A 16053-nucleotide genomic window follows, 5' to 3' on the forward strand; every position below is an offset into this window, starting at 1 on the left:
CTTCTCCCCAGCAATTGTTACTGATTTTGTAAAGGTGGGGGGAGGGCCCTGTGAGTCTTGCAAGTTTCAGGAGCTTCCTAGTCCTAATTGAATGTTCCATTTTGGTGGAAATTAACACTACAAAATGTACTATCTCTGTGCTCCAAACCCTTTCATCATCCTCAAAGGAGTCCCTATACCCATCTCATCACCTCCTTCTAGTCCCCATGTGCTTTCTTGCTCTGGAATATTCTTAAGGTTGATGGATAATCGCCCCAAGGTGAAAACAACTCAAGCATTCATGCTCCATGGGCGCAGCACGATAGCGTCTACCCGTGAGGCACTACTCTGCCCTGTGCAGGGATGAGGTGCCATTTCTCCCCCGTCACTCTCTCCAGTTCCAACATCTACCCGGAGAATGCCACCGCCAATGGTCACGACTTCCAGATGTTCTCTTTTGAGGAGACCACGTCCTGCAGGGGTTGCCAGATGTTACTCAGGTGTGTGTCTGCGGGATCCTGAGAGCCCTGGGCTTGGCCAGCCCTTCCTCTGCAGAGCGTGAGCCGTCAGGATGCCCCTCTTTGAGAGAAGGGCTGCTCTGCTTGATCTGTCACTCCTCCACCTTTTCTTCTTTTTCTGTTTCTATTCCTTCTTATGTTTCTTTTTCTCTATTTCTTGTTGTTTTCTCCTTCCACATATTCCTTTCTTCCTCATCCCTTTCTGCTTCTTCTCCCCCTTCCTCATGTTCCTCCCCTTCTTCATCCTCCCCTTCTCTACCCTCCTCTTTTCCTCTTCCCCTCTTCCTTTTCCTCTTCTTCCCCTTCCTTCTCCTTCTGCCCTTCCACATACATGTGCCTTTCTTCCTCGTCCTTTTCCTCCCAATCCTCCTCCTCTTCCCCTTCCTTCTCCTCTCATTCCTCATGCTTCTTTGGGGAACAGGATCTAGTGATGTAGTCCGAGCTGTTCTTGAACTCACCATCCTTCTGCTTCATCCTTGCAAGTGCTGGCATGACAGGTGCGCATTGCCACACTGGCCATCACAGACCTGTTGGCCAGTGCGCTGCTCACACCACTTCATCCCCCACATTCCAGAGGCACCTTCTACCAGGGCTACCGCTGTCACCGGTGCCGGGCCCCAGCACACAAGGAATGTCTGGGGAGGGTCCCTCCATGTGGCCGCCATGGACAAGGTAGCTGGGGGTGAGAGGGAGATAGGGTGGCTTCTCCACCAGGGTTACCTCTAACCACTTCTCTCCCTGCCACAGAGTTTGCAAGCACCATGAAGAAGGTAGGCACACTGCTGCTTGGCTCAGAATTGCCCTGGGCTAACGAAGACAGACCCAGGACACTCCAGGAACGGGCACTGTCCTGGGCTGGGCACAGGTAGCTATGCACCCCTGTCCCTGTCTTTGCAGGATAAATCACACCGCAGGGATCAGAACAAGAAAAGACAAGAGCTGGGTGAGTTGGCAGGAGGCAATGCGAGGAGGATGCTTGGCCTCTTGGAATGGATGTGTGAGACCTTGCCCCCACCATCCCCATGAGGCTGACCACACCCCCAGCCCTCACTGTGGGTTCTAGGCTGTCACTCTACCTCTGACCACACCCCCAGCCCTCACTGTGGGTTCTAGACTGTCACTCTACCTCTGACCACGCCCCCAGCCCTCACTGTGGGTTCTAGACTGTCACTCTACCTCTGACCACGCCCCCAGCCCTCACTGTGGGTTCTAGGCTGTCACTCTACCTCTGACCACGCCCCCAGCCCTCACTGTGGGTTCTAGGCTGTCACTCTACCTCTGACCACGCCCCCAGCCCTCACTGTGGAGTCTAGGCTGTCACTCTACCGCTGACCACGCCCCCAGCCCTCACTATGGGTTATAGGCTGTCACTCTACCTCTGACCACGCCCCCAGCCCTCACTGTGGGTTCTAGGCTGTCACTCTACCTCTGACATGCCCCCAGCCCTCACTGTGGGTTCTAGGCTGTCACTCTACCTCTGACCACGCCCCCAGCCCTCACTGTGGGTTCTAGGCTGTCACTCTACCTCTGACATGCCCCCAGCCCTCACTGTGGGTTCTAGGCTGTCACTCTACCTCTGACCACGCCCCCAGCCCTCACTGTGGGTTCTAGGCTGTCACTCTACCTCTGACCATGCCCCCAGCCCTCACTATGGGTTCTAGACTGTCACTCTACCTCTGACATGCCCCCAGCCCTCACTGTGGGTTCTAGGCTGTCACTCTACCTCTGACCACGCCCCCAGCCCTCACTGTGGGTTCTAGACTGTCACTTTACCTCTGACCACACCCCCAGCCCTTACTATGGGTTCTAGGCTGTCACTCTAATGCTGACCACGCCCCCAGCCCTCACTGTGGGTTCTAGACTGTCACTCTACCTCTGACCACGCCCCCAGCCCTCACTGTGGATTCCAGGCTATCACTATACCACGGACCATGCCCCCAGCCCTCACTGTGAGTTCTAGGCTGTCATTCTACATCTGACCACGCCCCTAGCCCTCACTGTGGATTCTAGGCTGTCACTCTACCTCTGACCACGCCCCCAGCCCTCACTGTGGGTTCTAGACTGTCACTCTACCTCTGACCACACCCCCAGCCCTCACTGTGGATTCCAGGCTATCACTATACCACGGACCATGCCCCCAGCCCTCACTGTGAGTTCTAGGCTGTCATTCTACATCTGACCACGCCCCTAGCCCTCACTGTGGATTCTAGGCTGTCACTCTACCTCTGACCACGCCCCCAGCCCTCACTGTGGAGTCTAGGCTGTCACTCTACCGCTGACCACGCCCCCAGCCCTCACTATGGGTTATAGGCTGTCACTCTACCTCTGACCACGCCCCCAGCCCTCACTGTGGGTTCTAGGCTGTCACTCTACCTCTGACCACGCCCCCAGCCCTCACTGTGGGTTCTAGTAAGGAGCTCTTCTCCCTCTTAGCTACGCCTCCAGTCATGATACATTTTCTTGGGTTTTTTGTTTAAATATTTTATTTTTATTTATTTATTTGAGAGAGAGAAGGAGGGAGAGAGGAGAGAGAGAGAGAGAGAGAGAGAGAGAGAGAGAGAGCGCGGGAGGAAGGGAGGGAGAGAGAGGGAGGGAGGGGGAGAGGGAGGGAGACACACTGGGCATGCCAGGACCCCCAGTCGCTGCAAATGAACTCCAGATCCATGTGCCATCTTGTGCATCTGGCTTACATGGGACCTGGGGAATTGAACCTGTGGTCCTTTGGCTTTGCAGGCAAGTGCTTTAACTGCTAATCTATCTCACCAGCCCCCCTCCCCCGCCTTTGAGGTAAAGTCTCTCTAGCCCAGGCTTTCTTGGAATTTACTATGTAGTCTTAGAGTGGCCTTGAACTCACTGTGATACTCCTACCTCTGCCTCCCGAGTGCTGGGATTAAAGGCGTGTAATACCACACCTGGTTACATTTTCTTTTGAGGTAGAAAATATATCCTGGAGGCAAAATGAGTAAATCTGAAATGTTTGGCTCAGGGAAGAATAGCCATGTGATCAAAAACTAAATCAAAGTTTAGGATACCTTCCTTCACTCCACAGCTAGGTTGCCCAGCATAAATTAAATTGCAGTTAATTAACCTTGAAAGTTCTGTAATTCATCACCCTAGCTGCATTCAGATATTCAGTCATCACTTTGGCCTCTGGCTGCCGTATTGAACAGAACAGGCTAAATATCCTTATTCAAGAACATTTTATCACTCAGTACTGCTCAGCACTCCAGAGGGGACCATGGTCTGACCTCCTTCAGCATGGCTGAGTTTGCCTGCTCCTGAACTTACTAGAACTGAAACCTCAGTATGTGTTTTTCAACCCGATGCCACTGAGATTCCCTGGTGTAATTGCTCATAGTGCTGTCATTTTCATTGCTGTGTGCCATTCCAGTCTTGCTTTGTCACAATCCATCCATCCTGCCGAGGACATGTGGTTTGTTGTGAGTTTTGAGCAGTTTTGGATTTTCTTGCTGATGATGAAAGGACCATGTTTTCATTTCCCTTGGGTGTGTCCTGGAGGGACATTTCTGAGGTCTTCAGTATATACATACCGTGTTCTAGCAGCTGCCCAGAAAGAGTTCTGCTGCTCCATGTCCTCCCCAGCACTTGATGATGTCAGCCCTTTTCTGTCTAGCCACGCTTGGTGGGTGCTGAGACAGCTTTGAAAGTCCCTGTCACCAATCACCTGTTACTTCCTTCTCACATCCTCCAGGCCTGCCTAAGATGGAGGTGTGTCAGGAATATTATGGTCTCCCCCCACCCCCTGGAGCCTTTGGGCCCTTTCTGCGGCTCAGCCCTGGGGACATCGTGGAGCTCACCAAGGCAGAGGCTGAACAGAACTGGTGGGAGGTATGAGCCAAGTTTGCGGACCTGATGGATGATACCCGGTCATGGGGACAGGAGACCTGGATGTGGGGTGTGGTCACCACATCCTGAGGCTCTTGAGATGGTGCCTGGGGAGCACAGATATAGATGAGGTCATGGTGCAGATTCCTAGGGAAGTGGTGTCACACTTTCATCAGATTCTAGGGGATTTTGTCTAAGGAGTGGGGATGTGATATGGAAGTTTTTGGGCTGGCAACGTTCTTAAGAATTTGGTACTACTAGGCACATCTCTGGGACATCCAGAAAGAGATGGTCAAGTAGAGTGCCCATTGGGGAGCAAGATGGACACATGTAGTATGTGTACACACACATGCATGCACACACACAGATGCCTGTCTATGCTTTTGTCTCCTGAATTTTTAGGGCAGAAATACCTCAAGCAATGAAGTTGGTTGGTTCCCCTGTAGCAGAGTAAAGCCCTACGTTCATGTGAGTATCTTGTCTGGATGGGACGGGATGAGGGTCCACAGGTCCAGCAGGGTGGGCAGCCTGAGGGAACCACCCATCATGGCAGGCAACCCTTAAGCTCAGACTGCCTGCTCCACCAAGAAACCTCTAGGTGAAGCCAGCGTAAGACTGAGTCCTGGCAGCTTCCAGATTCTTCCTGTAGGAAGCACCTCTCCTTCCTACCAGGCACTGTGGGAAAGAGCGGGGGCTGTAAGGTGGCCTGATCCCTGGCTTCCTTCTCACACACTAAATTGAGTCCTGTAAGGATGTTACATTCACCCTTAGCTCCTTGCCCTGCTCCTGGTGGACAGACCTGTCCTCTTTCTTTAGCCCGCTCACAGCTCTCTTGCTGCCGCTCTTTCTCCTCCTTCTATCCTTCCTTCTTTCTGTTCTTTTTGTTCTCATTATTATACATTTATAGTATTTATTACTTGGAAAAGAGAAAGAGGGAGAGAGGGAGGGAGGGAGGGAGAAAGAGAAGGGGGGAGAGAATGGGTACACTAGGACCTCCAGCTACTGCAAACAAACTCCACCTTGTGCATCTGGCTTATGTGGGTACTGGGAAATCAAACGTGGTCCTTAGGCTTTGCAGCCAAATGCCTTAACCTCTGAGCCATCTCTTTAGCCCCCTTCATTATTATTTTAAGCATGCACCTTTAACCTTTTAAAAAATCTTTAGGGCTAGAGAGATGGCTTATCCATTAAGCGCTTGCCTGTGAAGCCTAAGGACCCCAGTTTGAGGCTAGGTTCCCCAGGACCCACATTAGCCAAATGCACAAGAGGGTGCATGCATCTGGAGTTTGTTTGCAGTGGCTCGAGGCCCTGGAGCACCCATTCTCTCTCTCTATCTGCCTCTTTCTCTGTTGCTCTCAAATAAAGAAATAAAAATCTTTAAAATATTTTTGCTGGGGCTGGAGAGATAGCTTAGTGGTTAAGGCATTTGCCTGCAAAGCCTAATGGCCTGGGTTTGACTCCCCAGAACCCATGTAAGCCAGATGCACAAAGTGGTGCATGTGTCTGGAGTTCATTTGCAGTGGTAGGAAGCCTTGGCACACCTATTCTCTCTCTGTCTCACTCTTCTTGCAAACTAAATAATTACAATATTAAAATATTTTATTTAGTTATGAGAGAGAGAGGTGGGGGGGGGCAGACTGAAAAAAGTGAGTATGGATATGCCAGGACCTCCTGTCACTGCAGATGAACTCCAGAAGCATGTGCCACTTTGTGCATCTGGCCTTATGTGGGTACTGAGGAATTTATCTTGGACCATCAGGCTTTATAAGCAAGCACCCTTAATTGTTGAGCCATCTCTCCAGCCTCTTATTTTTATTATTATTTTTTGATTTTTGAGGTAGGGTCTCATTCTAGCCAGGTATGATCTGGATCTCACTCTGTAGTCTCAGGGTAGCCTCGAACTATGTTAGTCTCCTACTCTGCTTCCAAGTGCTGGGATTAAAGATGTGTGCCACAATGCCTGGCTCGGCCTCTTATTATTACTCTTTGTCTAGGGTCTCATGTAGCCCAGTCTGGCCTCAAATGCACTGCATAGCCAAGGATGGTCTTGCACTCTTTGTCCTCCTGTCTCCACTCCTGAGTGCTGGGATGACAGTGTGCACCACCACATCCAGGGCTGGGGATGAACCCAGGGTCTTGTGCATGCTAGCCGGAGCTGTGGCCACTAGCCCTCCCTGCTCATCATTTTATCCAGTGTTTAAATTGCCTGTTGAATTAGCCTACAAACAATGGATTTTGTGATGGGGTTTCCATATACACACATTATTGTCTGTGCTTTGCTTATATTTAGCCCCACTGCTCTTTCCATCCTTCCTTTCCTGTTGGTCCCCTTCCTCATCCTAAATAGTCACCCTGCTTTCATCACACACACTTACACACACACACAGTCACATACAGAATGTGCTTATGAGAGAGCACATGTGATAATTGTGTTTTTCTTACCTGCAGTACCTTCTCTTGTTCCTGTCCTTCCTTTTCCTCCCATTTCATATTCCCTCCAAAATTCTTTCATTTTTTTTTGGAGGCAAGCCAACAGACTGGCCTTTTTATGTGAGAGAACAAGAGCGAGAGTGAGAGAGTGACCGAGCGAGAGAGAAATTGGCATGCCAGGGCCTACAGCCACTGCAGTTGAACTCCACTTGTGTGCACCAACTTGTGTGCATGTGCGACCTTGTGCATTTGCATCACTTTGTGCATCTGGCTTATGTGGGGCCTTGAGAGTCAAACATGGGTCCTTAGGCTAAGCAATAGAGTGACAGCCTAGAATCCACAGAGAGGGCTGGGGGCGTGGTTAGCGGTAGAATGACGGCTTAGAACCTAGAGTGAGGGCTGGGGACATGGTCAGCCTAGAACCCACAGTGAAGGCTGGGGGCGTGGTCAGTGGTAGAGTGACAGCCTAGAACCCACATGAGGGCTGAGGGCGTGGTCAGAGGTAGAGTGACAGGCTAGTACCCACAGTGAGGGCTGGGGCATGGTCAGTGGCAGAGTGACAGCCTAGAACCCACAGTGAGGCTGGGGGCGTGGTCAGCAGTAGAGTGACAGCCTAGAACCCACAGTGAGGGCTGGGGGCGTGGTCAGAGGTAGAGTGACAGCCTAGACTCTACAGTGAGGGCTGGGGGCGTAGTCAGAGGTTGAGTGACAGCCTAGAATCCACAGTGAGGGCTGGGGGTGTGGTCAGAGGTAGAGTGACAGCCTAGAACCCACAGTGAGGGCTGGGGGCCTGGTCAGAGGTACAGTGACAGCCTAGAACCCACAGTGAGGGGTGGGGGCGTGGTCAGAGGTTGAGTGACAGCCTAGAACCCACAGTGAGGGCTGGGGGCGTGGTCAGAGGTACAGTGACAGCCTAGAACCCACAGTGAGGGCTGGGGGCGTGGTCAGAGGTACAGTGACAGCGTAGAACCCACAGTGAGGGCTGGGGGTGTGGTCAGTGGTAGAGTGACAGCCTAGAACCCACAGTGCGGGCTGGGGTGTGGTCAGAGGTAGAGTGACAGCCTAGAACCCACAGGGAGGGCTGGGGGCGTGGTCAGCTGTAGTGCTGTCTTAGACTCTACAGTGAAGGGCTGGGAATGGGGGGGGGTTCAGTTGTAGAGGACCTGTTCAGCATGTGGACAGCCTAGTTCCAGTATCTCTAAAAATACAGAATAAAAATAAAACTTTGAATAAAATATATAAATATTAAGAGTAGAAGCCACCATCTACAAGCCTGAGGGCATTGCGTAAGGCACGGAGTTGCCTAGTGAAGCTGTTCCTTTGCCTGTCTCTTCTCTCCATCTCCCATGTCTCTATTTGTCATCTATGCAATGGATTCTTTATATAATCTTCACAAGTCTTGAAATCTTTTCAAGTATTGTTTTTTTTTTTTAAATTTTTATTAACATTTTTCATGATTATAAAATATATCCCATGGTAATTCCCTCCCTCCCCACCCCCACACTTTCCCGTTTGAAATTCCATTCTCCATCATATTACCTCCCCATCAAGTATTGTTTTATTGGTGCATTTTCGTTTTACATAGTGTCAGGCTTCACATGCACATTTTCTTTTCTTTTCTTCTTCTTCTTTTTTTTTTTTTTTTTTTTTTGGTTTTCCGAGGTAGGGCCTCACTCTAGCCCAGGCTGACCTGGAATTCACTATGGAGTCTCATGGTGGCCTTGAACTCATGGCGATCCTCCTACCTCTGCCTCCTGAGTGCTGGGATTAAAGCATGCGCCACCACGCCCGGCTACATGCACATTTTCATACATGTACTCACATTCTTTGATCACATTTCTCAGCTCCCTGTCTTCCCTCCCCCCAGTCCTTTCACTCTGATTTATGCCTCCACTCTTGCTTCTATTTTATTTCCTATATGATATATCCATAGATTTACATGTATTCATGGTGTATCTATAGACTTATTAACTATTCAAAAATGTAAGCATCATTGTTAGGGGCTGGGGAGATTTCTTAGTCATTAAAGATACTTGTACTACAAGCCTGCTAACCCAAAGTCCAGTCCCAGCATCAATGTCAAGCTGGACTCAAAATGGCCCACATGTCTGTGACCACAACACACCTATGGCAATGGGGGAGGCTCAGAAGCATCAGGAAGTTCGGGGACCAATTAAACTGACATTTCCAACAAGAAAACAACAAAGGAGACCCTGTCTCAAACAAGATGGAAGGCAAGGATCAACACTCTGACATTGTCCTCTGACCTCCATGTGCACGCGCGCGCACGCGCACACACACACACACACACACACACACATACACACACACACACACTATTCTTAGCTTGAGGGTCATATTTGAGGATAAACCCTAACTTGTAGGTACAAGACAAGCCCCTTTATCTAGATTCTGGAACTGTTTTCACCATGAATGACACATTGGCTGGTATATAATATGAAAAAATAGTCCTGCAGTCTGGCCAGCTGGGGCCTCTTCTCTGAGTTGTCTCTGTGTATGTCCCTAGGGCCCTCCTCAGGACCTGTCTGTGCATCTCTGGTGAGTAGTACCACCTTCTTCCTTACTTTCAACTATGGGTTTTGGCTGTGGACTGAGGTGATGGGGAGGCCTTCAGACTATTCAGCAATTTATTCTTTATACTCTGAGCACTGACTTTTGAGTTCAACCTGGAGAAAGACCTGTTGGGATAGTGAAGGAAAAGGACAGACCCTGAATGGGCAGAACATGGTCTTGTTGGAAGGAATATAGTCACATTAAAAATGGTAGCAGTGATCATAGTGATGAAGATAGTGGTAATGATGGTGATGGTGGTGATGTTGATGGTAGTGATGGTGGTGATGATGTTCACACCAGTCCATTTCTACACAAAGCAACCCTGTACAAGCTCTCAGGACATGGGCATAAGCAAGCCTCTCACACAAACTGCTTGTAGACCAGTCCAGACAAAGCTCTTTCTCACCCTCACAAGCCAAACCTTACAGTCCATAGTTCTTATTGCATTCAAGTCTTGCAACTCTGATCAGAATAATCCATCAAGCTGTACTTACAGCACTGCAAGGTGTCTCCTAGGCCAAGTTTTCAAATCCTTTCACATTTCTCTTGAAAATTAATTCCAAAAGGCCAAAGCCATACAGTCAGGTGACTAGCAGCAATCCCACTTCTCTGTACCAACATTACTGTTATAGTCAAGGTCGCATTGTGGCAGAAATCACATGACCGAGAGAAGCTTTTGGAAAAAAAAGGGTTCATTTTGGCTTAGACTTGAGGGAAAGCTTTATGATGGCAGGGGAAAATGATGACATGAGCAGAGGATGTACATCCCTGGCCAACATAAGGTAGACAATAGCAACAGAGTGTGCCAAACACTGGCAAGGGGAAAGTGGCTATAACACCCATAAGCCCACTCCCAACAAATGCTGCCTCTAGGAGCCGTTAATTCCCAAATCTCCATCAGCTGGGAACCTAGCATTCAGAACATCTAAGTTTATAGGGACACCTGAATCTCCACTAATGACGGTGGTGATGGTAGTGGTGGTGGTGGTGATTGTTGTTGTTTGTGGTGGTGATGGTGTTGTTGGCGGTGGTGATGATGGTGATGATGGTGATGGTTGATGGTGGTGGTGATAGTGGTAATGATGTGGTGGTGGTGGTAATGATGGCTTACACCCTGTGGTTGTCCTTTTTAGAAGAAGTTTGAGCTTATGATGGCAAAATCTTATCCAGGGATCTTTGAGCAAGCATGTATTTGACCCATGGTCTCCTCAGGCTGAGCTTGCCCACCTGTTGTTACGAAGGTGTGAGTGGCAGGCATAACTAGCAAGATGCAAGTGAGGTTCTCATTTTGGATGCAAAATTTAAAAGGAAACTAAAAATCTCAGGGATCAAGATGTGTAACACTGTAATGCAATCATTCAAAAATGAAAATCAAGCCCGTCCATGATGAACAAAATAGGGAACTTGTAAGTAAACACAATATTCAAAAGGTCCACAGCCTGACACATGTGACGTGGGCTCACTTTTATTTTATTTTATTTTAGTTTTTATTTTTGATAACTTCCATAATTATAGACAATAAACCATGATGATTCCCTCCCCCTCAGTTTTCCCTTCACAACTCCACTCTCCATTATATCCCCTCCCCCTCTCAGTCACTCTTTTATTTTGATGTCATCATATTTTCCTCCTGTTATACTGCCTTTCTGTAGGTAGAGTCAGGCACTGCGAGCTCATGGGTATCCAGGCCATTTTATGTCTGGAAGAGCGCATTGTAAGGAGCCCTCCCCTTCCTTTGGCTCCTACATTCTTCCTGCCACCTCTTCTGCAGTGCACCCTGAGCCTTAGAAGGTGTTATAGAGATGTGTCAGTGCTGAGCACTCATCTGTCACTTCTCAGTATTGTGCCTTGTGAGTCACCCCGGAAGTCACTGCCATCTGAAAAGAGAAACTTCTCTAACCAAAAGTGAGAGTAGCATCAATAAATGGGTATGAACATTAAGAAAAGTGCTTACCAGGCAGTTTAGTGAGAATAATATATGAATGTAGCCAGACACCAGTGGGGCTCATGACCTCCCCTGTCATAGGTTTTCAGCTACAAGCGTGTATTCCCTCCCATGGAGCAGGCTTCCAGTCCAATTAGAGAGCCGTTGGTTTCCCCCATAGCAGACATGCCACGATTGCACCCATTGGCTCATTTGGCCTGGCTGGCCAAACTTAAGGTTTGCAGTGTCCACTTTTGAGTATCTCCACTAATGATTTCTCTCCCATTGAACTGCATGCAGTATAACTTTTTCCAGCTTTCCATCAGCTGATCTACATGGAGGAGGTTTTCAGCTCAGATCCAGCAAGATTTCTCAGTGACATTGCAGCCCAAGCCTATGGATTCTTCAGCAATAGGGTCTTACTATCTATTCCTAGCAGAAAACCAAGAGCCCTTGGCTTAGTTTTAAAAGATAATTGAAATGAAATCACATAGAATAACAACAACTACTTAATATTATGTGGCATTCTATTTATATTAACATTTACCTTACCTGTTTCATTCAAATTATGGTATGTACTCCATGTAGCTCTAAATTATATAATTAACATTTATTTACATAATATATTTATATTATATTTGTAGTGGCTCATGCCACATATTATAATATATAAATAGTAATTCTATCCTACATATAATTGCATGGTATATAATTGTTATTTATGCCACACACTTACACTTATTTCATGTTGTATGTTATAGAACATATACCATATTTACATTTCTATTATTATCTTTAAATTTGCCTTTTGTTATGTCATATAATTAATATTTATTTACATTGCATTTTGAATTAATTAAAACATGCCACTTGTTATAATGTAAATTATATTATATATAATTATAAATTATAACAATATATATTCTTGATGTATATAAAATTCATATTACATACAGAAATTAGCATTTATCATTTTTATTTTATATTTATATAATCATATAGAACATCATATATCAATTTATAAATTTACATTAGATAGCATATAATACATAACACATAATGTAGTTATAGAAAATGAAATGTTTATATTATATATATTTTGTCCACAATATATAACACATTGCATGTTATATTTGGTTTTATGTTACATATAGCCATATTACTATATCATACATTGTTATAAATGGTGCATTTTTTACATGTAATTACACATATAAGTACAGATCATCATGTATTACATGTAAATATATGGCATCATAAGTATATCTGCATTTATATTCAGTGTCATTTAGTTCATTTAAGATGGAGTGCAGCCATCACTTTTAATTCCAGAGCATTCCTTCATCCCAATTCTCATGAGCAGTCACTCCATCTCTCCCCGTCCCTCCGGCGATTCCACTTACGTCTCTGGATTCTGTTCTGGCCATTTCCCTCCCTGTGGCCTCGTGTCTGGGTCTCCCGAGCTCAAGATTCCCCACGCTGTGGCTGCCGGAGCCTCGGAACCTCGGAGGCGCTTGGGGACCGAGAGCACAGGCCGCACTGAGCCGCCCCTGGCCAGGCCGGGTCTGGGTACCACTGCTCCTGTCGCGCAGGTACGCGGGGCCCATGGAGCGCGCGGGAGCCGAGAGCATCCTCACCAACCGCTCCGACGGGACGTTCCTGGTGCGCCAGAGGGTGAAGGACACAGCAGAGTTTGCCGTCAGCATCAAGTAACTCTTCTTTCCCCAACCCTCGACCCCGAGACCCGGGGCCTGCAGGCCTCAGAAAGAAGCCGTTGCATTTTTACTGCACAGTATACGGGCACAATGGACACCTTTCACTGTTACACTCTTTCCGGGTCTGGGTACCTCCCCTCTATTTGTTTATGGACTCACACACCGTTAAGACAGAGATACAATTTCTATGGAGACTAAGAAAGACAGCCAGCATATCATAGGTGCAAACTTTGGTCACCCAACTTCCGTGGACATTAGTTCGCTCGTATTTCTCCTTCCTAAGTGGATTTTTGGAATCTATTTTGCAGCCTTCCTTCTTGCTTCTCGCTTACCCTTCTCAGCCTCTGGCACTCGCTGTCTTCTCCTTCTGAGATCAACTTTTTAGCTTTGGTGTATAAGAACATGGTTGTGGGCTGGAGAGATGGCTTAGCGGTTAAGCGCTTGCCTGTGAAGCCTAAGGACCCCGGTTCGAGGCTCGGTTCCCCAGGTCCCACGTTAGCCAGATGCACAAGGGGGCGCACGCGTCTGGAGTTCGTTTGCAAAGGCTGGAAGCCCTGGCGCGCCCATTCTCTCTCTCTCCCTCTATCTGTCTTTCTCTCTGTGTCTGTCGCTCTCAAATAAATAAATAAATAAAAAAAAAAAAAAGATGCGTGCTACCACGACTGGCACTCTCAAAAAAAAAAAAAAAAAAAAGAACATGGTTGTCTTTCTGTGTCTGGTTGTTTTTTTTTTTTTAACTTTTAATTTTTCTTTATTTTCAAGTAGAGGGAGAGAAAGAGAATGAAAATGGGTTTATCAGGGTTTCTTCCCATTGCAAATGAACTCCAGACACTTGGACCACTTTGTGCATTCGCTTTTATGTGGGTATGGGGAAATGAACTTTGCAAGCAAGTCCCTTAACTGCTGGGCCATCTCCCCAGCTCATGGGTCTTGTTTATTTCACTTGGCCTAATGCCCTCTACTTCCTTCACGCTGTTGCAAGTGACAAGATGCTCTCTTTTAAAATTTTTTTTTTCTTTTATTTATTTGAAAGAAGGTGGGGGGAGAGGGAGGGAGGGAGGGAAGGAGGGAGGGAGGGAGGATGGGTTGGCCAGGGCCTTCAGCCAATGCAAGCAAACTCCAGACCTGTGTGCCCCTTGTGTACATGTGTTACATTGCTTACATGGGACCTGGAGGTTCCAACACCAGTTCTTAGGCTTTGCAGCAAGCATCTTAATCACTCCATCTCTCCAGCCCCCAGATGCTCACTCTTGTGCTCTCTCTCTCATTTTTGAGGTAGGGTCTTACTCTAGTCCAGGCTGACCTGGAATTCACTATGTGGTCTCAGGGTGGCCTCAAACTCTCAGTGATCCTCCTACCTTTGCCTCCTGAGTGCTGGGATTAAAGGCATGTGCCACCATGCCTGGCTGGATGCTCTCTTTTTGTAATGGCCAAATCCTATTCAATATGCACATATATATATATACCATGCTGTCTTTGTCTGTGGACACATTGGGTGATCTTGACCATTGTTTCTCATGCCTAGTTTACATGGACATATATTGTTATAAATATGTAGCTGGATCTATTTTCTAGTCTGTGCTTTACCTATGAGCCCCGCCCCCCCCCCCCCCCCCCCCCGCCAGCCCTTGGACGGTGGTCTTAGGGACAGACAACCTTACAACCTGCCTGACTCCCGAGACCTGACATTTACTTATTCTGGGATCAGCAGTGGGTTCAATTCTGCTTTTGGATTAATGCTAAGGTTAAATTTCTGTTTATTTTTTAGTTTTATGCATATTTTACTCAATCTTTCTTTAAGTTTTTTATATTGAAAACTCCCATAATTGTAAACAATATCCCATGGTAATGCCCTCCCTCCCCTCACTTTCGCCTTTGAAGCTCCATTCTCCACTATATCCTCTCCCCCCTCAGTCAGTCTCTCTTTCATTTTGATGTCATGATCTTTTCCTCCTCTTATGATGGTCTTGTGTAGGTAGTGTCAGGCATTTTGTGTCTGGAAGAGCATGTTGTAAGGAGTCCTATCCTTCCTTTGACTCTTACACTCTTTCTGCCACTTCTTCTGCAATGGACCCTGAGCCTTGGAAGGTGTGATAGAGATGTTTCAGTACTGAGCACTCCTCTGTCACTTCTTAGCACCATGGTGCCTTCTGAGTCATCTCAATGTCACTGCCATCTGTAAGGTTAAATGCTAGAGTCTGGGAGAGCAGATGGAAAGACCTCCTTTACTCATGAGGGGCAGAGTTAAGTCTTGTGAAAATGGCTGTCACTAGCGACGTCATGCTTCCTGAAGACATGAGCCTGTGGGTTGTGAGATCAGCAAAGCCACTGGGGAAGGCCTGGTATCTGCACACATCTGTGCTCTGGACTTTCAGCTCCAGTTTTGGCCTCTGGGGATTTCCTGTATTTTTAAATTTTGTTTTTTTCAAGGTAAGGTTTCACTCTAGTCAGGCCAACCTGGAATTCATTATGTAGTCTGAGAGTGGCCTTGAACTCAACAGCAATCCTCCTACTTCTGCCTCCCTAGTGCTGGGATTAAAGGCGTGCGCCACCACACCCGGCAGATTTCCTGTATTTTTGTGAGAGCTCAGTATTAGGCTGTTTTTAGCATTTCTTTTTCTTTGTCTTTTAAAATATTTACTTATTTATTTGAGAGAGAGAGAAGGAGGAGAGAGAGAATGGGCATGCCAGGGCCATATGCTCTGCCTTGTGCATCTGGCTTTACGTGGGTCCTTTGGAATTGAACCTGGATCCTTTGTGGGGACCTCTCTTCATTTTCCTTCTGTTTATCATGCTGACAGAAAAGCTCCTTTCCTCCAGTTCCCTTCCTATCCATGTCCTCCATATTGGTGGAAATGGCCTCTTTCCTTGTCCCCCAAGAACATGACTTTCTTCACCCAAACAAAATGACTTCTCAGCAAAGTTGAGGTAATGAAGATCCCTCATACATGGGAGAAAGTACGGGGCACTTGCAGCAGCCAAGGCCTCAGGCAGGCTTCCAGGGAGCAGCTGACATGGGTTTACCAATGGTTGCCTTTCCTTGAAGGGGGCAAGCTGGGCCAAGGCT

At 47.4% G+C, this 16053-nt stretch overlaps 1 protein-coding gene across 3 annotated transcripts in view; it reads left to right on the forward strand.

Moving 5' to 3' along the window:
* Window positions 1-16053, forward strand: part of Vav1 (vav guanine nucleotide exchange factor 1) — a 68319-nt gene that overhangs the window by 40606 nt on the left and 11660 nt on the right. For all 3 annotated transcript variants that reach the window (XM_045135334.1, XM_045135335.1, XM_045135336.1), the window contains exons 16-23: window positions 378-479; window positions 1072-1169; window positions 1245-1267; window positions 1395-1440; window positions 4210-4346; window positions 4746-4811; window positions 9301-9332; window positions 12864-12980. In XM_045135334.1, the coding sequence (XP_044991269.1) occupies window positions 378-479; window positions 1072-1169; window positions 1245-1267; window positions 1395-1440; window positions 4210-4346; window positions 4746-4811; window positions 9301-9332; window positions 12864-12980 (621 nt within the window). The remainder of the gene's footprint in view (window positions 1-377; window positions 480-1071; window positions 1170-1244; window positions 1268-1394; window positions 1441-4209; window positions 4347-4745; window positions 4812-9300; window positions 9333-12863; window positions 12981-16053) is intronic.

The sequence above is a fragment of the Jaculus jaculus genome, chromosome 15, assembly GCF_020740685.1.
Source record: "Jaculus jaculus isolate mJacJac1 chromosome 15, mJacJac1.mat.Y.cur, whole genome shotgun sequence".
Classification (NCBI taxonomy): Eukaryota; Metazoa; Chordata; class Mammalia; order Rodentia; family Dipodidae; genus Jaculus; species Jaculus jaculus.